The 25,829-nt window shown below is 41.2% G+C and overlaps 1 protein-coding gene across 1 annotated transcript in view; it reads left to right on the forward strand.

The window, feature by feature from the left end:
* oca2 (oculocutaneous albinism II) overlaps positions 1-25,829 on the forward strand; it is an 81,603-nt gene that overhangs the window by 41,862 nt on the left and 13,912 nt on the right. The window contains exons 16-22 of the mRNA XM_036141536.1: positions 1,548-1,680; positions 7,166-7,313; positions 8,610-8,667; positions 8,859-8,967; positions 20,247-20,374; positions 21,034-21,093; positions 24,438-24,542. Coding sequence (XP_035997429.1) covers positions 1,548-1,680; positions 7,166-7,313; positions 8,610-8,667; positions 8,859-8,967; positions 20,247-20,374; positions 21,034-21,093; positions 24,438-24,542 — 741 coding nt within the window. The remainder of the gene's footprint in view (positions 1-1,547; positions 1,681-7,165; positions 7,314-8,609; positions 8,668-8,858; positions 8,968-20,246; positions 20,375-21,033; positions 21,094-24,437; positions 24,543-25,829) is intronic.

The following is a 25,829-nucleotide window of genomic DNA, read 5'->3' on the forward strand; positions in this document are numbered from 1 at the left end:
ATCTGTTCAAGTCTGGTTCTGCCAGTCACCCCACCTGCATCCTCTGGTCTCCCACCCATTACTGTCTGCCTCCATCTTCATCCACACATCATTATTGCAATAAACTTTTTAGAACAAAACTCTGTGTCTGGCTGATATCATGTTCTCCAGCTCTATTCATAAGTCAGTCAGAAATGTAAACTCTGTGTCGGGTTCATATTGGCCAGAACGTGCTGTACTGTACAGCAGAGCTGATTGGATAATGACAAGTGGCTGAGAAATGTGGAGCATGGAGTAAAATAGTCAATCCAAAAACTTAACAAAAACCCAAGATCGTGACACAGAATGAATGACAAGAACCAATACCCCCTTCTAAAAATAGCTTTGTTTACATGGACAAAAGATTTGAATAAAAATGTGTCATGTCATGTAAACGCTTGTCAGGATCAAGTTATTCTGAATGTGATGTATTTCCACGTTGTTGAGTGGCGGAAATATGTTGGGAAACTGTCGGGGCTCCCGATGCAAGCGTTTTATTTAAAACATTAAAAGAGCTCAAAATTATTTATTCAGTAACATTTCAACCGTAATTAGAACCTGGTGCAAGTCCAGACTGGGCACCTGGAAGACAAGCTTGTACAATACTGCTTTGTTTGCTAGCTTTTGTTTAGCAAAGATGGAAGTGCTACTTTTTTGGAAAATTTGATAACGGTGTATGCTAATATTTAGTACAAAGGCACCTTGGTGGATGGTAGTAGCTACTGCTGCATTCCCTGCATTTAGGTACAAATCTGCAAAACTCCCTGATGATGGACTAAAACCTGATAAATGGCAAATGACTTGTTCTTGCATAGCTCTTTATGAAATCCGACGACCCCAAAGCGCTTTACACTACATTTTGTCATTCACACACACATCCACACTCTGATGGTGATAAGCTACGTTGTAGCCACAGCTGCCCTGGGATAGACTGACAGATGTGAGGCTGCCATACATCGGCACCACCGGGTCCTCTGACCACCGGCAGGCAGAGACAGGCAGAAGTCTGCTTCTGTGTTTTTTCTGCATATTTAATGCTGAGCAGAAATGGGCCATAAATGTGCTAGGAGGACAAATAATGTTTGGCTTGACTTGATGTAAAAACCTGTGTGACAGAAAACTGATAGTGCACCAACCCTGAACATCATGTTCTGCACAAGGTCTTTTCTGTACCAAGACAGCAAAACTAAAAATGCATTCAGAGCTACAATGTATGGTTTAGATCAAATCATATTGATGTGCTTACAATGGCCCAGTCAAAGTCCAGACCAAACTCTAATTCAGAATCTGTGGGAAAACTCTGTTCTAGTCACAGACACTCTCCATCTAGTCTGACTGAGCTTGAACTCTTTTTCATAGAAGAATGGGCCAAAAATTTATTCAGATATGTTGACTTGTTAGTGTTTATCCCATACATTGTCAGTGAAAGTACCAAAACTGATACCAGTTATTCAGTATCTGACATCAGAACACAGGTAGGAGTGATTTGTGAATGTCTAACAGTTTTATCCTTTGTTGTTATGTTCCAGGGGATTGATTTTGCCAGCTTCACGGGGTACATGTTTCTTGGAATATGCCTTGTCCTTCTCACCTCCTTTCCTTTCCTGAGGATGCTCTACTGGAACAAAAAACTTTACAACAAAGAGTCCATTGAAATAGTTGGTGAGTCATTTATTTGGAGCACAGAAACTGTGTGGACATTGAGTTTTAGTTGAAAAAAGGCTGAGACATGAGCAAGTTATTATACTAGTAAATTGTACTAGTGGCTTGCATGGGGCAAATGCATAAACCTGAAAGGAACACATTTCACATTCTGTCTCCAAGATGCTTTCAACCATCTAACTTGACTACATGATGTTTCTGCTTTCAGTCTGCTTAGCATTGCTGTCAGATTGTAACAAGCAACAAGATGTTATTCAGAAAGGTTTTTGATAAGCGGTGATGTTTTTTAATAAGCAGTAGTCAGTAGATAATTTAGATTTTTTTGAATAGGTTTTTTAGGTTTAGTGTCACATAAATGTATTAGTATTCCTTGAACATTTTTGACATTAACATTAACCACAAATAATGTATTTCTTTTAGGAATTTTATATGACAGACCAACCCTAATAGGTTCATAATTGTGGAAGGAATCTTTGGGGCATCTCTCTACCAGCTTTCCACTTATAAAGGTTGAAATTTCTTTGTTTTTTTCCAACACTTCTGTACAAATCACCAGGAAGACTACCCTGAAGGCAAACCTCAAGGGACATTTAACCGGCACATATAAAATAGGAAAAACTTGTTTCTACGTAGCAATGATGAAACTGGCTTTTATTTATGCTTTTCAATTCAAAAATAGTACACATTAAATATACATCATTGATGTTACAAAAATAGGTAGCCCTAAACGTCATGATTTATTTCATGTTCGTTGAAGAGTGATGACAGAGGGGAAAAAGGACCTCCAGAAACGCTCAGCACTGTGTTCCGAGCTTCCAGCAGTGTTGCCAGGTCCACTTATTATCAGGGACTTTGGGCTTGTTTATTTATACTGTTTACAAGTTAAAGGTCATACATCTGGTGCTTGTTTCTCTTGCAAGACCTGGCAACACTGGAGTGGCCCCCTGAATCGCACACATTTTTTTACTAAATGCTGTGGTCTGGGCACAGAGGGATAGAATATTTTTCTCACAAGCTTTCACTGCCATGTAAAAGTTAAGGTATAAAAGTAATTTATTTATTTTTTATTTAACTAAAACAGCTACCCCCTCAATTATACAATACTGTGCACATTCACCATGTGCTGTGTGTGTGCATGTAGCCTCTTTTGTCTGAAGATGTGTGACACAGACTGAGTCACAGTCGTTTTAAGTGTAGAATATGAGTTTGCAAAGCTAACTTTTTAGTTAGCTATGTGCACCACTGCATTCTAGCATATCAATATACGTTAAATATCATTTTTGAACCATTCAATTGAAACCCTGGCTGTAAATGTAGAGCCGTTCACCTGCTGATAACACTACTCCCCAGCATCCAGTTCTCTGTTGCCTCCAACAGGTCTATGTTCCCTTCAACTCTGAACATGTTCCCCGTCCCTTGTGAAAAAAAATGCATTAATGCAGAATGATGCTACCACCACTGTGTTTTTTTTGTTATAATGGTGTTTTCAGGGTTACTGTGTCGCCTGCATAGCTCGCCACTAATAGTGGTTCTTATGGCTTTCTTTCAACAGTTACTTTCTTTTTCTCCTTTTAATTCCAGATGAAGAACTGAACAATGCTCAGCAAAATAATGAAAGTCTAGAATATTGTTTTTACCACCTAGCACTGCTTTAAAGTTCCCCACAACTTTCTCCCTCTCTGCTGGGTTTCGTGTTCTTCATGATGCTGTTTGTTCTTTAGTGTTTTCTAGCAAACCTCGGATTTACACTGAGATTAGGTTACATGTAGGTGGACTCTATTTGCTAACTAGGTGATTTTTGAAGGTAATTTAATTTTATAAAGGGGTGTCAGATTAAGGGGGTTGAATACAGACATGCTCTAATACTTAGATTTTATAAATAATTTTCCTTTTACAATGGTGGGGTTCTTTGTATTGGTTCATTACACTGGGCAAGTTTATTTGTATAGCACATTGCAGTAACAAGATAATTAAGTGCTCTAGATAAACAGAACATAAGAAAAGAAAACATACAGAGAAAAGTGCATTGCAGTGGAATAGTAGCATTAGGTCAAGACAGGTTGGACTACAAACTTAATCTAATTAAGTTTCAGCGAACCACAACAGTTTGAAATGAACATTAAAGGTACATAGCCACATTATATGCTTATAAAAATAGACCAAAAACTGTTTGATCATGATAAAATAAGGTTATATACACCAAGCGTCCATCCTGACAGTGTTCTGATAGAGCACAAATGAGCCAGATTACATCTGAGCCTCGACAGTTTTAGCTTCCGCTTTAATGAACACCAACATTCATGCTGTATTCCCGGCACTATTAAAGTCTTTTCCCTCTTTGAATCATATTTTTTTGCGTTTTTTTTTTTTACACTGGATCTTGGACCTTTCTTCATTGTTTCTACACTTTGCTGGGAGATGCTAATAGTTGTTAGCCACTTCCTTGTTTATCCCTTGCGCACATTTGCAGTGTCGTACCTCCATTGTTAGTATAAATATATACAAAGGGCTTTAATTATTGACAAACTGAGCAATAAGTTAGCATAAAACACCAAACTAACAACAATTATGCCAGCAGGACATGATAATCTTCAGAAATACTTTATATGCAACTAGAGTGAGATACTGATGTATACATTAAAAACATGTCAAATAACATGGCTATATACCTTTAACAGTCAAAGGCAATCATAAACAAACTGGTTTTAATCTTGATTTAAAGGAACTCAGGGCTTCAGGAATTTTGACAGCCCTCTGGGAGTTTGATCGAGATAAGTGGAGCATAAAAACTAAACGGTGCTTCTCCATGTTTGGTTCTGGTTCTAGGTATGCAGAGTAGTACGCCTGATACACTGATAACAAGTATTTAATGTATTTTGGTGCTTAGCCATTCAGTGATAACAAAAGTATTTTAAAGTCTATTCTCTGAGATACAGGAAGGCAGTGTAAGGATTTTAGAACTAGGGAGATCTGCTCTACTTTCTTTGTCTTAGTAAGGACACAAGCAGCAGCGTTCTGGATCAACTGCTTCTGTCTGATCGACTTTTTAGGCAGACCTATAAAGACACCGCTGCAGTAATCAGTTCATCTAAAGATAAACGCATGGATTGGTTTTTCAAGATCCTGCTGAGACATTAGTCCTTTAATTGGTCCATACAAAAGTTCCTGGATGTTTGAATACTTTTGCAAGCACTTTTTGTTTTTACACTGCAGTTTCAAAATCATATAAGAAGAAGCTAACTGTAGCATCAGTATCTGGTGTTGATCATCTTTCCCAGCTCACATCCCTCAGTTGAGTCTGGTAACTCGAACTAGTGTCCAAGACGCCACATGGCTGGAGTCAGAAAAGCCTTTTATTCTGATGTTCAGCTGTTCACTCTGACTAGTTTGGAGTAATAAGTGACTCACTGATCTAAAGCTTAGCCGGAGATCAGCACATAACTCGCGTCTCTCATTGTGTTGTTGTCTGAACAACTCCACTAATAAGCTGCACCACAGTTGTTTTATATATCCTTTTAATTATCCAGCAACAAAGAAGAAAGATGTATTTGTATATCCCTGAAGACTTGGTGTCCAGAGTCAGAAGAAGCTCATTTAAAAGGAATTATGAGCACAGAGTATATTTGGTTTGGAGAATGGCTCTGTCTTCCATCCAGGAATCTATACTTTCTCCTACCGTAACCCTCTTTATTCAAGGCCCTGTGGACTTACATAATGGGGACACTAATAAAACAGACATTTGTGGGAGATATTTTTTTAGTTTTTTTTTTTTTTTTTTTTTTTTTTTACAATTCTTCGCTGCTTTGAGAGAATCCCACCAGGGGATCATTAAAACTGAGACAATTGAGCTTCCTTGTGGTCACCTCAGCACTCTCATTAAAGGAGAGAGACAGACTGAGTGTTCAGTGTTATGCTGCCACACCAAACAGGCTGAAAGGAGCCAATGCCTATCCATGCAGGCCAGATAGCCCATCTGTAAATCCCACCCTGTGGACTTTTCCCACTTTCCCACCAGCATGGTGTACAGCATGTGGGTAAAACAGTTTCAGCCCCCTGCCACTCTTGGTAATTGTGTAGATTTGCTTACAGGAATGTTTTGCACTCTTCCACTTAGATCCTGTTTAGGTCACCTAGCAACATTCTAAAAAAAAAAGATGGCTCCCATTCAGGTTCACATAGGAGTCCAGCACCCTGAGGCTCTATCTCTGTTTCAGCATTGGTTGTCCCTGGGTTGGTCAAGCTACCCATCGTCTGGCTGCATTAGGCCCTCTATGGGGGACCGTGAAGCATATTGACCACTGACATCCCACTGTCTTCTTATTCAGTCTTGGGTTTCCGGTGTATTACCCAGTAAATCTGCTTCATTTTGTTACTGAGCTTTACTGCTACAACATCTGACTATGGAAGGCCAAAAGAACCATAAACCAATTAAAAAGATAAATCCTTGCAAATTAATTTCTTACATTATTTACATGTTTTAATTTCAATAAAAATTGGAATAAATACAGAGGGTTTTTCGAAAATAATTTTAATATATCAGTAATTGAACAAGTAAATAAGCCATTAAAAATAATAAAAAAATGGCAATCAGGAATTAATCAATCATTGTTGTGTAAATCAGGTGCTGGATTACCTGTTTAACATGAATATTGCAATTTTATTTGAATATGCTGTGTTATCAATAATTGTGCTTAAAATAATACTAACTTTCCTTTATATTTTTATTTTTTGCCCTTCTGATAAGGTCTCTTTCTGTTGCTTTAGAACTTAACTTCAGATTAGGTTGTTATGACATAGTTGAAGCGCTCATTGTGGCTTGTTAAATAGATTCCAGCATCTGATCATTTAATCTGGAAACAATGCTTTGTTTAGTAAGCTTGACAGATAACATAAATTGATGATGTGCTGCAACAGCCTTCATGAAATGAGTAATTAAATGGTGAACTCATTTTAAAAATATTTGTTTGTTAAATATTTGTTAATGTGTTTAAATCAAATAATAAAATGGTGTTATTTTTAATGTATTTTGTAACGCTCAGATCAGCAGAGAACTTGCTATTCCGGTATATAAAGGCAGGTGGAATCAATTCAGGGAATTAAGGACCAGAACAGCTTCTACTCATTAATGAGGCAGAGAGGCCGATACGTTGCCACACATCCATACAACATATTCTTTTTAAACAAGTTTCAATTTTAGGAAATCATTTTTTTTGTGTACAACAGTAGAGAGCATCAACCTTCCAGATAAAGTGATATTAGATGGTAATTTATCATCCTTCACAAGGTCTGACACAAAAGACTCGTTGGGCAGGCTAATTATATACGTTTGACGCTTTCAAGGTTCAAGGTTTGGCTCTAAAATATGATCAATTGGCCTTTAATGTCTCATTAAATTTCTTGAATGTTAGCTCTTTTTCCTTCCATACTCTGTATGTCTTTCTTGTTTAACATCTCCTAAACAAGTCTGTTTGTCATCTACCTCCAGAACTGAAGCATGAGATCCTGGTTTGGAGGCAAACAGCTCAGCGAATTAACCCGGCGAGCCGAGAGGAGACGGCTGTGAAATGCCTTCTGATGCAGAAAGTGCTCAACCTAGAAAATCTGCTCCGCAAGCTGATGAAAACCTTCCAAAGGTTAAATGTCACTTTTAAGATTGCCTTTTACCACAAATCACAGAAGGACATTTTTTATTTATATTTCTGAAGGCAATTCAAGTTTCTTTACCTTTAAAGATATATACAGTACATAAAATACACACATGGTGGGGCAATACATACTACATTGTATGTTCAGTCAGTATACCGTATTTTCCGGACCATAAGGGGCACCCGATTATAAGCCGCACTTTGAATTAACTTGTCTTTGTGCATCTTTGTCCACATATAAAGCACACCGGATTATAAGGTGCACTAAATAAAATTCTTATTCACAGATTCTTCCTAAGTGTGTAATATAATATCACTCCACCCAGTGTGCGATTTGCAAAAAAAACAGAGGGGGGGATCATTTCAAAAGTTAGCTAGCAGGCGCTCCCAAAACTAGGATGGGAGATCTCCGCGTTGCAAAGACCCGCCCTACTCTCTTTCTGATTGGCTAATGTCCTGGCTCTGCCAGATTTCATTGGTTGAGCGGAGCTTCTGCTTAAAATCTTGAATAAAAAGTCTACACGGAACATTTTGCGCTCATTTTCCAAAATGATGGAAATCTGTCGCAGCGACGGAGAACTTTAACCCCTGATGATATTACTCATTCAGATCAGAGGGGGGAGGAATGTATCCCCCCCAGGAATAAAACATGAATGACCAGAGGAGGGGACATCACAACCAGAGGGGGGGAAACCCCCCCAGCAAATCGCACCCTGACTCCACCCCTTCACATCCACAGCTCTCTCTGTCTTTGTCTGGAGGACAGAGTAGTTGAACTACACTGCACTGTTTCTAACATCAGACCAAAATAAATGTAACTTTTATATTGAATTAACTCACTAGGTTGCTAGCGTATATTCTGGGTGCGCGCTGTGTAAAGGCTCTCACATACACGGGCATACTGTGTGCATAGTGTGAGCTGTGTGGACTCTGCGCTGTGTCTTGTAGACAGCTCAGGGGTCCAATCAGGTAGTGACACAGTGTACCGTAATGCTCTCAATATCCACTGAGCGGAGCGGCTTCATTGCTTACCAAAGTCATACTTACAGATTTTTGAGCCCATTGTACCACATAAAATCGGTCAGTAAGCACAACGGTAATCTTAATATAAGGCGCGCTGGATTATAAAGTGTATTTTAGAAAAAATGTAAGGATTTTAAGTGCGCCTTATAGTATGGAAATACTGTAGTTTTTAGTATGGTCATATAGTAGCCAATAATTTGTGTTGATTTTTTTCCCATTTACAGATGAATTGAGACGAGATTAAACTATTGTGTTTTACAGACAAATTTCTCAGGAGGATAAAAACTGGGAACAAAACATTCAGGAGCTGCAAAAGAAGGTAGCTTTTGATTTCTTGCCTCAGAAATGCTTTTCTCTCACTGAAGGAGCAATGCATTGATGCTATCTGAGTAATGAAGTTTGCCAAGTCTTTGAAAGTTCCCATGAGACAAATACCTTCAGATGTGTGATAAAAATCTGCTTTTCAAAAGTCGAAGAGAATATGTTTTTTCTTTTTTTTTTTTTTTACAGCACAGAATAACAGACAAGGTCCTGTTGGTGAAGTGTGTCTCGGTCCTTGGTGTGGTGATCCTCATGTTTTTTCTCAACTCCTTTGTTCCCAGCATTCATCTTGAGCTCGGTAAGTGTTGTGCAGTCTCATCAAGGCTACTCTTGCCTGGATGTTAGAAAAGGCTATTTAAAAAAATCTTTCATATTGTACCTTCTTTACAAGTCTGTGGCCGGTTTAGAACACCTTATCTACACACTTTAACAAGGTGCGTGGGGATAGCATTATTACTTTTACATCACTCTGTTGCATATGTGGGATCAGACAATGACAGGCATTTAAATGTGGTGAAGATGACTTACTGAAGTTCAGACTGAGCATCAGAATATGTATGAGCATTTCAGAAACTTTTGATCCACAAGAATTTTCTAACACAACTTTCTCTTAGGTAGGTGGAGTGAGGTGACCAGATTTCTCAAATTAAACCCCCTGTCCATACTTCCAGCTCCTAAATGAAAAATAACAATTTAAGTAACTTTAGCCAATCTGGGGGGTGGGGGGTATGCTTACCTCTTCTTCTACACTAACAGCAGCATGACCAACTGCAATGATAGCTGAAATCGGTGCATAATAGTGTCATGGTTTTCAGATGACGAGCCCACATGCAGATACGAACGGGAGGCAATGCACAGTTTTAAGATTTTTATTAAAGGAAAACAGGCAGGTCTATGGACGGAACTACAGGTGACTCGGCTGGGTCAGAACGTCACGGCTGGAGAGTCTGTAAGAAAGAGCAAGTGAGTTCTTCTGAAATAAGAGTCAAGAAACTTGCTAGGAGTTGCGCTGCTTACCATTAGGCTGGGCGGACCTAACCGGGAAGAAGTAGCGTCATGAGAACTCTATGTGACTACTCAGATGGAGATAGGTGGCTAGTGGCTGAGGGCGGCAGATGTAGCTGGCGAGGAATCCGAGGCGACCTCATCGGCAGCGGTTGACAGATGGATTGACCAGAGTGAGCACAGAACCAACAGAACCCGGGAAAGGGGATCTCAGGCCTCGCTGGGTAACTTCCAGGAAGTATGAGGGGAGCGCCAGAGCAAAATCTGAGCAGACAGGTCTGCTGGTCTGTTTCTTCGGACGGGACGTCAAGACAGGTGAGTGCATCCAAGCACCAAAATCACGACTGGTTAAGGCTCCGGCGTCTTCCATCTGCCAGTGCTCTGCTTAAGAAGCCAGAGGAAGCCGCCTGCAACGAGCTGCAGGTGTGGACCACGCCTCCTCAGCCAACTAGACACACCTGAGGAGTAGAGTTAGAGCAGCCAACACAGAGAACCCTGACACTACCCCCCCCTCAACGGCCGCCTCCTGGCGGCCCAGACGAAGAAGTACTGGGCTGAGTAGACCAGAAATCCCGAATCAAATCCTGATTGGCGATGGTAGCTGCAGACACCCATGAGCGATCCCCAGAGCTGCGACCCTCCCAATCGACGAGGTATTGGTGACCCCTACCTCGTCGACGGGCATCCACAACCCTGATGACGCGAGGATTCTGACTGTCTTGGGAGGGTGGAGGGGGTCCGGAAGGAGGGTATGAATCATTGTCCAAAACGGGCTTAATCTGGGATACATGAAAAGTGGGATGAACACGAGAGTGAGGGGGAAGACGTAAGCGGACGGTGGTCGGGTTGATAACTGTCTCTATTTCATAGGGACCAGTAAACCGGGGAGCAAGCTTCTTGGCGGATGGGTTAGTCAATACATCTCTGGAAGATAGCCAAACCCTCTGACCGGGGCGATAATGGGGAGCTGGTCTGCGGTGCTGGTCAGCAAACCTCTTACTCCGCTCTGCGGTGCGAGTGAGTGCTGTAACCGTCTCTTTCCATATATTCTGGCAGCGAGCAATATAGTCGTTGACGGAGGTGAAGGGAATCCTGAGTTCGTCTGTGGGTAGGAGTGGAGGTTGATATCCTAAGGCAACTTCAAAAGGTGAACGTCCCGTGGCTGAGGTGATGTGAGAGTTCAGGGCATACTCTACCCAAGGCAAAAACTTGTTCCAGTCGGTAGGTGAAGATGACGTGAGGCAACGGAGAGTGGTCTCTAATTGTTGATTCATTCGTTCTGTTTGGCCGTTGGTTTGAGGATGGTATCCGGAGGTGAGCGTGTAACGGGCACCCAGAGCGGAGCAAAAGTGCCGCCAGACCTGAGAAATAAACTGGGGACCCCGGTCAGAGAGAATGTCAACAGGGATACCATGGAGCTTGAAAACATGTTTAATGAGGAGTTGGGCAGTCTGGAGGGCGTTAGGTAGCTTACGGATGGGAATGAGATGACAAGACTTCGAAAAACGGTCAACAACAGTCAAAATCGTTGACATGCCTTGGGAAACAGGGAGTCCAGTAACGAAATCAATGGCAATGTGGGACCATGGACGTTTGGGGATAGGAAGAGGATTCAACAACCCAGAAGGTGGCTGGTTATAAGACTTATTCTGGGCGCAGATAGGACAAGCTAAAACATAGTCTCTGACGTCCTTGGTCCACGATGGCCACCAGAATCGTCGGGACACCTGAGACTGGGTTCTATAAATGCCCGGATGGGCGGAAAACTTAGCATCGTGACACCAGCGTAAAACCTCCGGACGAACAGATTGGGGAACATACTTTAGTCCCGGTGGACCCGTACCAGGATCCGGATCTAATAGTTGGGCCTGGTTAATCCTGTCCTCCAGATCCCAATGCAGACCTCCAACAGTGCATGTGGGGGGAAGAATAAGTTCCGGCTCCTTCTCTTGTTCAAATGGGGCAAATTGACGAGACAGAGCATCTGGTTTAATGTTTCTGGAGCCTGGTCTGTAGGTTATGGTGAGGTTGAAACGAGAAAAAAATAATGACCAACGGGCTTGCCTTGAGTTGAGTCTACGGGCTGTCTGCAGATAGGAGAGGTTCTTGTGATCTGTCCATATTATGATGGGCTGCTCGGATCCCTCTAGCCAGTGCCGCCACTCCTCCAATGCTAACTTAATGGCTAACAGTTCACGATCGCCTACATCATAGTTTTGCTCGGCGGGGGACAAGCGACGGGAGAAGAATGCACAAGGGTGTAACCTTTTATCTATCTCAGACTGTTGGGATAGGACCGCTCCCACACCTGTGTTTGAAGCGTCTATTTCAAGGGTGAATTGTTTCGCAGGATCAGGGTGAACGAGTATGGGAGCCTGGGAAAAACGGGACTTAAGTCGATTAAATGCCTCATCGGCTTCAGGACTCCAGATAAAAGGGACCTTGGTGGAGGTAAGAGCATGTAACGGGGAAGCTATCTGGCTGTAGTTCCTGATAAAACGCCTATAGAAATTGGCGAACCCAAGGAAACGTTGAAGCTGTTTACGTGACTCAGGAACTGGCCACTCCGTTACTGCTTTTATTTTTTCTGGGTCTGACCTCACTTGACCGCCTTCCAAAACAAGACCGAGGAACGAAACTGAAGTCTGGTGGAACTCACACTTCTCGGCTTTTACAAACAGGCGATTTTCTAGTAATCGCTGGAGAACAAGTCGCACATGTTGCTTGTGTTGTTCTAGGTCACGAGAGTAAATCAGGATGTCATCTAAATAGACAAAAACAAAAACATTCAAAAAATCCCGCAGGACGTCGTTAACCAATGCCTGAAAAACTGCCGGGGCATTACACAAGCCGAAGGGCATGACTAGGTACTCAAAGTGACCTAACGGAGTCTTAAAAGCCGTCTTCCACTCATCCCCCTGTCTCACCCGAACCAAATGATAAGCGTTGCGCAGATCAAGCTTAGTAAAAATCTTGGCATTCTGGACTGGCTCGAGGGCTGATGATAATAGAGGAAGCGGGTACTTATTCTTGACGGTTATCTGGTTAAGCCCTCGATAATCTATACAGGGTCGAAGGGTCCCGTCCTTCTTGCCCACAAAAAAGAAACCAGCCCCTAATGGGGAGGAAGAAGGACGAATTAACCCCGTAGCCAAAGACTCACTGATGTATTTCTCAAGCGATTGACGTTCTGACCTGGAGATGTTATAGAGCCGACTCACCGGTAGAGGGGCCCCAGGTAACAAGTCAATCGCACAGTCGTATGGGCGATGTGGGGGCAAAGAACAAGCCTGAGTTTTACTAAATACCTGCCGTAAGTCGTGGTAATCCTCTGGAACGCGAGAGAGGTCAATCATGTCTCCGGAATCTGTCAAGGAAGTAGAGGAGACGGCTACGGGCCGAGCGGACTGCAAGCAACGGGAATGACAAGTAGGTGACCATGACTCCAGTCGGGACTCAGCCCAATTAAACTGCGGATTGTGGACCCTTAACCAGGCTATTCCCAAAACCACAGGTGAACGCTTTACCGGGAAGACAAAGAAGGAAAGCTGTTCCCGATGGTTACCGGAAACTATCACTACCAATGGTCGGGTGCGATGGGTAATAAGAGTCAATCTCTGCCCATCTAATGACGAGACCTGGAGTGGCTCGGGTAAAAGATCGACAGGTACTCGAAGCTGGTCCACAACCGCCTGATCTATGAGATTAAAATCAGAGCCTGAATCTACTAGAGCTGAAACATCAAAACTTTTCTGGTCGAATATTAAAGTAACTGGTAAACAACAACGAGAACCAAATGACGCCTTAACAGCCTCCCGGGGAATAGATCCCAACCTGTCCACCGATCCCCCCCGTTAAGAGTGGCGGACTCGGTCTTTTGGCCGAACAGGACAATCTCTGAGGTAATGACCCTCACCTCCACAATAAAGACATAAGTTTTCCGAGACACGCTGCTGACGTTCCTTATTGGAAAGACCAACCTGCCCCAACTGCATGGGTTCAGGAGGAGGTGTAAAGGAACAGGGTTCCTTCTTGGTAAATGTAGAAGAGGTGGAGGTGGATGATTGCAAGGCAAGGTTGGATCTAAAACGGGTTCGGCTGCGTAATCGAGAATCCAAACGGATAGCAAGTGCTACAAACTCCTCAAAATCCTCAGGTTCCTCAACCCGAGCTAACTCATCCTTTAACGACTCGTCTAGAGCCTGAAAGAAACTGCCTTTAACGGTCTCGGCTGCCAACCCGCAGCAGCAGCAAACGTACGAAACTCCACGGAAAAATCAGATACGCGTCGACCGCGCTGTTTCAAAGTGAGGAGATGACGAGACTGTTGTGCCGAATCCAACTCAGGTGAAAAAATTGTCTTAAATTCAGCAATGAAGTCCTGAAAAGTAATCCCAAACGACTGACAATCAGGGAATCGAGCCTCGGCCCACCTAAGAGCCCTACCCGTTAGTAGACGTAAGACATAAGATATCCTTACCTCATCAGAGGCGAAAGTCTGGGGAGAACGGTTAAACACCAGTTTGCACTGGAAAAGAAAACCACCGCAACTTCCACCGTCACCGGAGAATTTCTCCGGACAAGGTGACGCGCCCTCAAGTGGTGGAGTCCAAACCTGATTCTCCAAGCTCGGAGCGTCGGAAGGCGGGGGTAACGTGATCCTGAGTGACAGGTGACGTCTTCGCGGAAGTGACTGTGTCCACAAGTAGGCTAACCTGAGCGGCTAATCTCTGAAGCTGTTCCTGAGTGGAATTGACAGCAAAACCTAGCGACTGCATTTGTTCCTGCTGTGCGGCTATCTGCCGCCCGAACGTATCCGCTGGACTCTGGTGGCCGGAGCCTTCTTCTGTCATGGTTTTCAGATGACGAGCCCACATGCAGATACGAACGGGAGGCAATGCACAGTTTTAAGATTTTTATTAAAGGAAAACAGGCAGGTCTATGGACGGAACTACAGGTGACTCGGCTGGGTCAGAACGTCACGGCTGGAGAGTCTGTAAGAAAGAGCAAGTGAGTTCTTCTGAAATAAGAGTCAAGAAACTTGCTAGGAGTTGCGCTGCTTACCATTAGGCTGGGCGGACCTAACCGGGAAGAAGTAGCGTCATGAGAACTCTATGTGACTACTCAGATGGAGATAGGCGGCTAGTGGCTGAGGGCGGCTGATTTAGCTGGCGAGGAATCCGAGGCGACCTCATCGGCAGCGGTTGACAGATGGATTGACCAGAGTGAGCACAGAACCAACAGAACCCGGGAAAGGGGATCTCAGGCCTCGCTGGGTAACTTCCAGGAAGTATGAGGGGAGCGCCAGAGCAAAATCTGAGCAGACAGGTCTGCTGGTCTGTTTCTTCGGACGGGACGTCAAGACAGGTGAGTGCATCCAAGCACCAAAATCACGACTGGTTAAGGCTCCGGCGTCTTCCATCTGCCAGTGCTCTGCTTAAGAAGCCAGAGGAAGCCGCCTGCAACGAGCTGCAGGTGTGGACCACGCCTCCTCAGCCAACTAGACACACCTGAGGAGTAGAGTTAGAGCAGCCAACACAGAGAACCCTGACAAATAGTATTACTTATCATCATGATACGTTATGCAGATGCTCGGGCTGCACTGATGAATATTTCTCACTCCACCCCAGCATGTTCAATGCTTGGAGGGACTTCAACGCAAAGCAGCTTGACCTACTTTTTGATTAATTCAGATTACAATTATTTAACTATTTAGGAAGACCTATACGGCGTAGATCTATCCTCAGATTGTCATAATAAAAAGGTGGCCTCAGCAGAAATGATACGCTCTGTGAGTTTACACCTAACAGCAATCAGCAATTCAAAACATGTGGAGATTAAAAGTGAATTACCGTAATATATACATGCCCCAGGAGTTTATCCATAAATGTTATCCATAAATGTCCATAAAAGTCTAATGATACAGGTTATAAAGTTCAGTCTGTACATGAGCAAGGAAGTAACTGGCTATTCAATCAGCCGGATAACAGCCGAGCCCACAGTCCTGATTTGATTTAGATCTGGACTTTGATTTGGCCGTTCTAACACAGGAATATGATTTGAACAGATATTTTTCTAAGATTTAACTGTTTAGCTCCATGTTCCTGCTGTTGAAAAGCCTCCCCACAGCATGATGCTGCCACCACTTTGCTTCACTTCAGGACTAGTCTGCAAATGGGCAAGGAAACTATGGGCTGCTTCTACTGAAAAAATAATGTCTGCATTCAAATGTACTTTGAGTTTAATATATTTTCAATTTACTCACAAAAAAGTACTGAAACATGTAATGAAATGAAAACCATTATAATGGTTTAAAATACACTTTCTAAGAATAAGTTAATAGATAATCCTACTTCAAGTGAAAATGATGTAAGATTACATCACTATGACTGTGAAATACAGTTCTGTAAATTCTTCAAAAGTCCAATTATTTGTTTAACCACACACTAAAAGTATATTTGTGCTAAATATATTTTAAGATGCAGGATCGCTGCATCTGTATTACCTTTAAATGCAATTTTAGGATTATTTTGCCTGTTTCAGCAAACATCCTCCAAAGTAAAGACAAACTCTGTGGTCTGAGTTAAACTAATGTCTCTGTGTGTTCGTTACATGTGCTGTAGGTTGAGGATTATATCTTGCCTGTATGACGCTGTGGTGTCTCTGACGTGCCGGCGTCAGGTGACCCTAAGTGCATCTCATTAGTTCAGATGTGTGTTTTGATGCGCCTCCCCATGAGGTCACATCGTCAGCAGCCGTGCTGAGTTAATTACAGCCATCGCTTGGGTTAGCTCTCTGTGACATTTATCAAATGGGAGTGACCCCACTGCAGCATGTTTTCTGGTGCGCTGGAGGGTTAGGGGCCTTCTTAAACACACCGCTCATTAAAGCGTGCAGGTCAGAGTCAGGGTTGACTGCAGCTGCAAGCCCAGTCTGTTCTTTCACGTGCTCTTTCAGAATTAAGCCTTGTTAAAATCTCATTACCTTCTCATGTTAGGTTTTAATTGCTGTTTGATTATAGCCAAGTGATTTGATTCCTCCTCTCTGACTCTGGCACCATGAGTTACTACTGTATCTATGACGAAACCATTGTGATTACAAGATTGCATTACAGCCATTGGGATTGTGACAAATCAAGCACAACAATGAAAGTTTAAAGAAAATAGACAAATATGTGGAAAGAAAACTGATTTATTAAACTCTAGAACATTGACTTTGGTGTAAATCATTTTATTTACATAGTTTAAGATCCAAAGAGAGTATCAAATGCTTTACCATTCTTCTTAATTTGTTTCATTTCTTCTATTATGTTTCTACAAGCCATATTTCTCAATGTACCGCTTGCACCAGACGTCACTGTCTCATCTGGTAGACGAAATACCCAGAAACTGTTCGGGCTGTCCTCAAAAAGCTATTTTAATTGGAATGTTACTTTAGTTCTCGTTCAGGATTTTTGAAGTCAAGTTCTGTAATAACGTCATAAGCAGTTAATAACTTGACTCCAGTAAATAACACTTTTGATCTCTTTGTTAATTTAATCCAGATCAGTAAATCCTGGAGCGTGATCACAGTTGAGATGACAGTTTAGAACAACTTTGATGTAAAAAATATCACAGATACCGATGCAAACTCTATTTTATCAGCATTTAAACCGTTGGCATGTTGGCATTGAGTGATTATGATGACTGGTTACAGTTATCCTCTTGTGTAAAACACCTACTTAAAACATGTAACAGGTTTCCAGTCAGAGTTACCATCTGACAGAAAGGTTAGGTAAAAATTTATAAAACAGTATTCAAACCACAAATATTTTAGCGTCTTATAGCACTTAAATATCAGACCGTAACTGTGACTGGAAGGGTTCAGGTCAATCCTGACCCTGACATCAGTATGCTTTGGTATTTCCCCCTCTCAGACCAACTGCTGTGTTCAGATTCCCACTAATCTGCATTTATATTAATTGAAGGATTTATCATTTTAAATATCACATGACAATATCATTTAATAGTTTATTAAGGATACCAACTGAAAGCATTTTCTCTTTATCATATAGAGGAACAAAGTAGAGATGTTAGGGAAGAATGCACAACACCATGTTTGACAAAAATACAGCAACCCTACACCTCAGAGTGGTGATCTGGGACTGCTTTGTAGTCACAGTAGCTGATCACCTTGCATTTATTGAATAAGCCACAAACGGTTCTGTACAACTAAGTACTCCAGAATCACGAGTGAGCCCATCATACAGAAATAGGCTTCTGTAACATATTGCCATTAAAAGCTATTAGTACCACTCAATTAAATTCCCAACTATGCAGTGCTATGGTGCAAAGGAATATATACCAAAACAACAATGTTAACTATTTAAAATATATATAAATAAAAATTCTGAGTTTGCTTTCTATCATATTTTGAATTGTTTAGGATTCAAGAAAGCACAACTTCAATGACTGCCTTAGCATCCAGACATAGTAGGCACTTGGTGTGGCCTGCTTGCCCAGTATTAAATAGTAGGTGAATGATAGCGCTTGTTGCTGAATGTGACATTTAGCTGCTATTAGGAGCTAATGGGAGACGAAAACAGCACTGGTGTTTCAGGTAAACTGTTGTCATCAGAATAATTATTTCAATCATTTACCACCAGATAATTTTCCCTGACATTTTCACTGGAACTTGTTTCATAAGCCTTTTGGAGTAGAGGGAAATACATGTTTTCTGTTACAATGCTAAACTGTGGTCCTTACTTAGAGGACTGGTGTAGCAAGGTAAGTTCTTGTTAAAATGCAGCAAATTACCATTTTGTTTTTTTTCTTATCTGGTCTTTATAGTAAACTATTCCACCCCAATCTTCTCCCTGTCACTTTCTCATTTTAGCCTCCCCCTCTAAGTCCCTTCAGTTGTGAAAGCATTTTTCAAAGGGATCAGCCAGGCCAATTACCGCCGCCAATTACTGCCGCTTACCTGTTTAAGCAAATGTTCTCAGAGAGGATGCACATGCCTTTCTCTTCCAAAAACCCACTCTGTCGGTGCCAGGTCATGTGCTGCAGCTTAGAACATGCTCAGTGTTTTTGGCGTAATGAGAAGGTATTACATGAAGAAAGTATCTCATGCAGGAACCCTAACCCTAACTAAGTCTGACTTGCAAGAACCTATTTTATGTATTGTTAAAGCTAACAAAATTCTGGTTTACTTTTGGGATACTTTCTCCAACATTAATAAAAGCTTTACTTGTCCATCCATCCATCCATCCATCCATCCATCCATCCATCCATCCATCCATCCATCCATCCATCCATCCATCCATCCATCCATCCATCCATCCATCCATCCATCCATCCATCCATCCATCCATCCATCTTCTTCCGCTTATCGGGGGTAGCAGCTTCAGTAGGGAGGCTCAGACGTCCCTCTCCCCAGCCCCTTGGGTCAGCTGGTTAGGGTAGTGCATTACTATGAAGGGTAAAAAAAAAAGTAAAACACGTTTTACTTTAACAATTATTAGCATATTTGATGCATTTGTTTTCAGCCTCTTTTGCTCATACAGCATTGACAAAATCCACTGCAACCTTCGGAAGCCACCCATGCAAAAAACCTCAGCCTCTCAGATTTGTTAAACAACTGACAGGCTGAGCAAGGACAGCATCGATCAGAAAAGTGGCAAAGAGACCTATAGTAACTTCGGAAGAGCTGCAAAATTGGGATAATCTCTGGATAGGAAAACTTCTAGTTTATCATTCCACAATTCTCGTCTTTATGGACGGGTGACATAAAGAAAGCCATAGTTGAAGAAAAGCCATAGGAAGTATAATTTGCCATTGACTACAAACCATGTAAGAGAACCAGCAAATATTCAGAAGGTGTTCTGCTGAGATATGCCCAAAATGTAACTTTCAAACCTACATGAAAAACGGTACTCTTACCAAAGATTCACTTCTGGACATTGCCTTGAACGCACCCTTCCTGCAGTGAAGCATGATGGTGGCATCATCATGCTGGGGTGTGTGTTTCTGCGCACAGACAGAGAGACAGAGAAGCTGATGGATTACAGGGAAATCATCCTGGAAGAAATCCTGTTAGTAGCTACAAAAGATCCTATTAAATTGCATGCATGTATGTATGTATGTATGTAGGTGCACATATTGTATGTATGTATGTGTGTGTGTGTGTGTGTGTGTGTATGTGTGTGTATGTATGTATGCTGACCCTATCCGTCTAATCTGACTGATTTTGAACTGTTTTGCAAAGACCGATAGGCAGAATTTTTAGTCTGCACATGTTGAAAGCTGGTAGGGACATACCCCAAACAACTTGCAGCTATAATTGCAGCAAAATGGTGGTTCTACAAAATATTGATTCAGGCAGGCTGAATAAAAATGGATGATGCACTTTGTGCTGGTCTGCTGTGTTCAATAAAATACGCTGACATTTGAGGTTATAAATGTGAAAACGTCTGTGTGCTATGAATGTCTTCTCGTCATAAATGTTTTAAAAAGCTGTCTTGGATGCAGATTTTGTCTGGCTGTGAAGATTATCATCAGGCGGTGCTTCCTTTTCTCTCTCTCTCTCACTCAGGTTGGATTGCTATCCTAGGGGCCCTTTGGCTTTTAGTTCTGGCCGATGTCCAGGACTTTGAGATTATCCTTCACCGGGTGGAGTGGGCCACTCTACTGTTCTTCGCGGGTCTCTTTGTTTTGATGGAGGTACACATAGCGTGTGGTCCTTATCTGTGGCATATGTTGGAAAGCAGGTTTATATTCTATTACAGATGATTTCAGCCAAAAGCCAGAGAGGGAATCAAACAATAATAGCAAACAAAAAGTCTTAAATAGTACATCCAGTTAAGGTGTCACGATCTGGGATCTTCTTCTTTGGCAAACTGCTTCATGAGATAATAAAAGAAACAACTTCATAAGTTAGCTTAGCTATATTGACAGCACGCTTGGGTGTGACCCAAATTTAGTTTGGCAGTGAACTCACATTGTGAAAAGTAATTACCTGTTCCTTCACCTATGAGCCATGCTGCTAAAGGAAAGAGAAAGGTCCATATTGTCGACACAATGAGAGCTCTGTTGTTTCTGTCTTTTGACTGCTGGGCATGGGATGTGGCTAAAACTATTTGTTGGAATCATTGAAGTCTGTATAGTGTTAGACAAGCATCTCCCATAAGGAATACCTACCGGCATGTGGCTATATATACGTATATAATTCTCAGTGTCAGGTACGATAACAAGAATGCATTTATCTCTGTCTGCTTAATGACTGCTAAATAGAAGCCAAATTGCTTTTCTTCTCTTTCTTCCCACCTCTAAGTAATTTTCTCTTGACTTCTTTTCTTATTGATCTCCTTTTCATTTTTCAGGCTTTAGCCCAGCTGCAGCTTATCGACTATATTGGAGAGCAGACAGCGCTGCTGATAAAAGTGAGTCCTTTCTTTGATTCGCAGCCTCAGCCATCATTGCTCAGGTATCTGCTCGGCCTGCATAAGTGATAATTGGGCACAGGTGACTTGATATTGCATTTTATGCATATTGATCCTTTGGCTGTGCACAGCTTTGAATTCAATTATTTTGTTTACGTCTCATTCCTGCCGGTGGTTGCTGAGGTCTCTGGTAATTTTCACCCATATTCTTGCCCCTTGGCCGAGTGCGAGTGAGTTGTCCCTTAGCTGAGAATTGAACCAGTAATAGGTACGTCAGCTCATGTTTAGGCACCAGTCCTGTCTGAGTCTAATAATCACACATGACAGGTGGTGTGCTATTGTGGATCCCTAACTTGTCTAGTTTCCCAAGCAAAGGACTGGGTGGAGCTGCATGACCTTTCTGTCTTGATACAATTGGAGGTAAAGGGGAAAGAGGAGACGGTTTCCTTTAACTTGTGGGATTGAGGAGGAGGGAGAAGATCAAAACGGTTCAAACAAGAGACATCCTCACACCTGGACATTTGGGGCTAATGCCCCGGATGTTACCTGAATACCCCAAGATTTCATGAAGGCAGGATATTAAGCATTATACATTGCCAACTTAATTCAATTCAATTAAATGCTATTTACATAGCACCAATTCATGATACATGTCATCTTAAGGCACTTTCCAAAGTCATATTCAGTCAGATTATACAGATTGGTCAAACAAATTTTCCTCTTATGGAAACACAGTAGATTCCATCAAGTCCTAACAAGCATAAATTCACTCCTCCTGAAAGAGCGTAGAGCCACAGTGGACAATCGTCTGCATTGTCCATGTCTTTGCAGCAATCCCTCATACTGAGCAAGCATGAAGCGACAGTGTAAAGGAAAATTCCCCTTTAACGGGAAGGAAAAACCTCCAGCAGAACCAGAACCAGGCTCGGTGTGAACGCTCATCTGCCTCGACCGACTGGGGGTTAGAGACGACAGAGCTATGTTATATGGTAATAGCGGGTGATCTGTCTTCTCTGGATGATGTCACAGTTAACAGAACGCCAGACCAGGTGCACCTACTATAAAGAAAAAAAGAGAGAGAACAAAAAGTTAAAAGCTGAAATGGCAACAAGCAATGCAAACTGGAGAAACGTAGGAGAACCAGCAGCCTAAGCCTATAGCAGCATAACTATAGAGATAGCTCAGGGTAACATAAGCCACTCTAAGTATAACTTTAGTTAATAATGAAAGTTTTAAGCCTAGTCTTAAAAGTAGATAGGGTTCCACAGCAGAGGAGCCTGATAGCTAAAGGATCTGCCTCCCATTCTACTTTTAGAGACTCTAGGAACCACCAGCAGACCTGCAGTCTGAGAGCGAAGTGCTCTGTTAGGAACATACGGGGTAATCAGAGCTCTGATATATGATGGAGCTTGATTATTAAGGGCTTTATATGTTAGAAGAAGAATTTTAAATTCTATTCTTGTTTTAAGAGGAAGCCAATGAAGGGAAGCTAAAATTGGAGAAATATGATCCCTCTTGTTGATTTTCATTCAGAACTCTTGCTGCAGCATTTTGGATCAGCTAAAGGCTTCGAACTGCATTTTGTGGACTTCCTGATAGTAAAGAATTACAATAGTCCAGCCTTGAAGTAACAAATGCATGGACTAGTTTTCAGCATCATTCCTGGACAGAATATTTCTAATTTTGCCGATATTTCAGAGGTGGAAAAAGGAAACCCTGGAAACCTGTTTAATATGGGATTTAAATGATATTTCATGGTCAAAAATAACATTAAGATTTTTTACTTTATTACCTGAGGCCACTTTAATGCTATCCAGATTAAGTGATTGATTAAGAAGTTTATTTTTTGAGGACTCTGGTCAAAAGATGACAACTTCTGTCTTACCAGAATTTAAAAGCAGGAAATTTAAAGTCATCCAAGTTTTGATGCAATCTAGACATGCCTGTAGTCGAAGTAGTTGACTGGATTCATCAGGAGTTATGGATAAATATATAAATATAGCTGAGTGTCATCAGCATAACAGTGGAAATTAATCCCATGCTGTCTGATCATTTTGCCAGTCGGAAGCATATATATATATATATATATATATATATATATATATATAGTGAAGAGAATTAGACCAAGGACTGAACCCTGTGGTACTCCGCAAGTGACCTTAGAGTTTGAAGAAGAACTTAGATGCCTCTATCATTTTAAATGTTTACAAACAATGCTGTTAGAAAAAAACAGTTTGCCCTCTTGATTTTATGTCGTACTTGAATTATGCCCCTTTCTTTATTTTGGGAGAATTGTTTCAATTTAGCCACTTTGGAAAGGTTTGCGCATAAAAATAATGTTTCAGGCTACTCCTGCTGCAAAACCCAAGGAAGTGATCGCTTTTTGCCTTGGAACTGAAAGCTAGGCTCACCCAGTGTCTCTTTCTTAATGTTGAATCATGAACACTAACCTTAACTGAGGCAAGTGAGGTCTGCAGGGCTTTTAGAGTTCTTTGAGTTCTTGGAAAAGTTCACCACCATTCCCTGTTTTGATCATCTATGGGTAAAGGTTCTCACTCTGGTTCACTGTATCAAATTCAGTCCATTTACTTTACAAAATTTGAGGCTATTCACAGTCTGTGCCAGACTGTCTGTGCCATAGATACATGCATGTATCTATGGCACAGAAAGTTGCTGTCTTCACGCCAGTCTTCTGGGAACTTGGTATTTGTGGAAAACACCTAATAGTTCTCCTATTAACAGATTCTTCCACCTGAGTTGCAGAATTACTAAAACAAGATAAGTGTAAAAGTTTTAAATGTTTCAAAAATCTTTTTTCTGTTCATAGGGGCCAAACTTTCATGCATTTTCTTAGTTTTAAAGTGGGTGTCTTGCAAATGTGGTCATTGGACTTTGGCTGCTTTCTCATTTATATTTGGCTAATTTTCAGAAGAAGAGTATGTAGTTTTAGTTTGTTTAAATTTAACTGCTAACAGTAAGCAATAAAAATTACGCAGTGTACTCATTTATGGTAATTTTATGCAGGGATTGGCAAACAACTAGTGCATGTTTTTTTAAACATTTTAATAGACTACTGTCCAATAAAAACAGGACTGCTTCAGGGCTAGGCCCCTGGTGCTTCAGGATCCTAATATTAAATAGCATTAGGTCACAGGCAGAGAACTGGGTAAGGTCTCAGGACAAAAATCAAACCAACCACCTGAGGACCTGTCATGAAAGAGCTCTATCCCAAAGATTGATCATATTTGGTGGGTTTTATTTAGGTCACAGGCTGGCTGATGTAGGAATAGGAAACACCAGCGACTGTACGGGTTACCCTCTGCTCTGATTGTCTCCCCTCCCAGGCGGTGCCAGAAGACCAGCGCTTGGCTGTGGCCATTATCTTAGTCATGTGGGTCTCAGCTCTGGCTTCCTCCCTCATCGACAACATTCCCTTCACTGCCACCATGGTATGCTGCGTCAGAGTAATTTCTCATTTCAGTTTATGCCCTACGGATGCACTACAGCTGTTAAAGTAATAAGCCATGTACATGAGAAAGAATCTAGTAAAGAACAAGCACAAGTCTTATAAAGGGGACCATATATTGATGGTAGTTGGCTAAAAACAGAAAAAGTAGGGCTTTAAAAGTAAGTATTTATTGGTTACAAACGAGAGGGTTTGAGTTTTGAACTGTAAGAAATGTCAAATCAAGATTCTTTTATCCTTTTATAAGGATGTTTTTTCCTTCTGTCTCTTTAATTGGTAAACTTACTAAATGAAAATTTATTCACAAATTTATTTTTTCTCATATCACATGGGTGACAGTTTTTCTTTCATCTTACAATGTAAAAAAAGGAAAGTCCATCAGGTGTCGTAATAAAAACATTTCCAAGCATACATCTTGGTGAAACAAACAATAAAAATGAAGCATTTCATTTTCTTTTCTCTTTAGAAAATACAACAATAAAGTCATAAAAGTGTGAGAGTATAGTAGTAATTTTATGAGAACTCGTCCAAAAGATCTGTCTTCGCCATGTGTTTATTCTCAAATTTTTGAACATCTAATATTAGAACTTTATTCTTGTACTTTAAAAATTAAAGTATTATGGCAATTGTTAATTACAGAAAATAAATTACTAGTCACAGATGACAAACTTTCCACAAAAAAACCTAAAGAATTTGAGAATAATTTCATATATTTGAGACAAAATACTTGGGTGTTTTGTGATGTCGAATAGTTGGAGATTTGAGAACTTTACACGATTAAATGCGTAAATTTGCTATATTAAAAACTACTTTGGGAATCCCTGGCATAAAGCCTGCTGCTCCCATGTGACCAAGTATTTAGAAAATCCCACCTTCTATATTTCCGTTACAAAATACCATCTCATCTTATTTCAAGGTTGCCAAATTTAGGTTGAAATCAGCAACTTAAATGCAGGATACCTTTAAGTAAAGTTCTGTGATTAAGCTAATTAGAGTTGAGTTACTGCTGTGGAAGGAATAATTATCAGAACAGAGCTGTTGGAAAAGGAGGAAGTTTGAAGGTCTTTCTGTGACATTGTAAGCAGATAACATTCATGCCCAAAAGTGGAAAGGCACATAAACATGTTCCTTCTTTTTTATTGTTTTATTGTTGTTGTTTTCTTTAATCAAAACAGATATCTCTTGAAAAGGTAATCTTGAATCTCAATGAAAATACCTGTATAAATAAAGGTTAAATAAAAAAATTGTTAGATTTTTTTGTTAAAGCAAA

This window comes from Fundulus heteroclitus, chromosome 9 (genome assembly GCF_011125445.2).
Source record: "Fundulus heteroclitus isolate FHET01 chromosome 9, MU-UCD_Fhet_4.1, whole genome shotgun sequence".
Lineage (NCBI taxonomy): Eukaryota > Metazoa > Chordata > Actinopteri > Cyprinodontiformes > Fundulidae > Fundulus > Fundulus heteroclitus.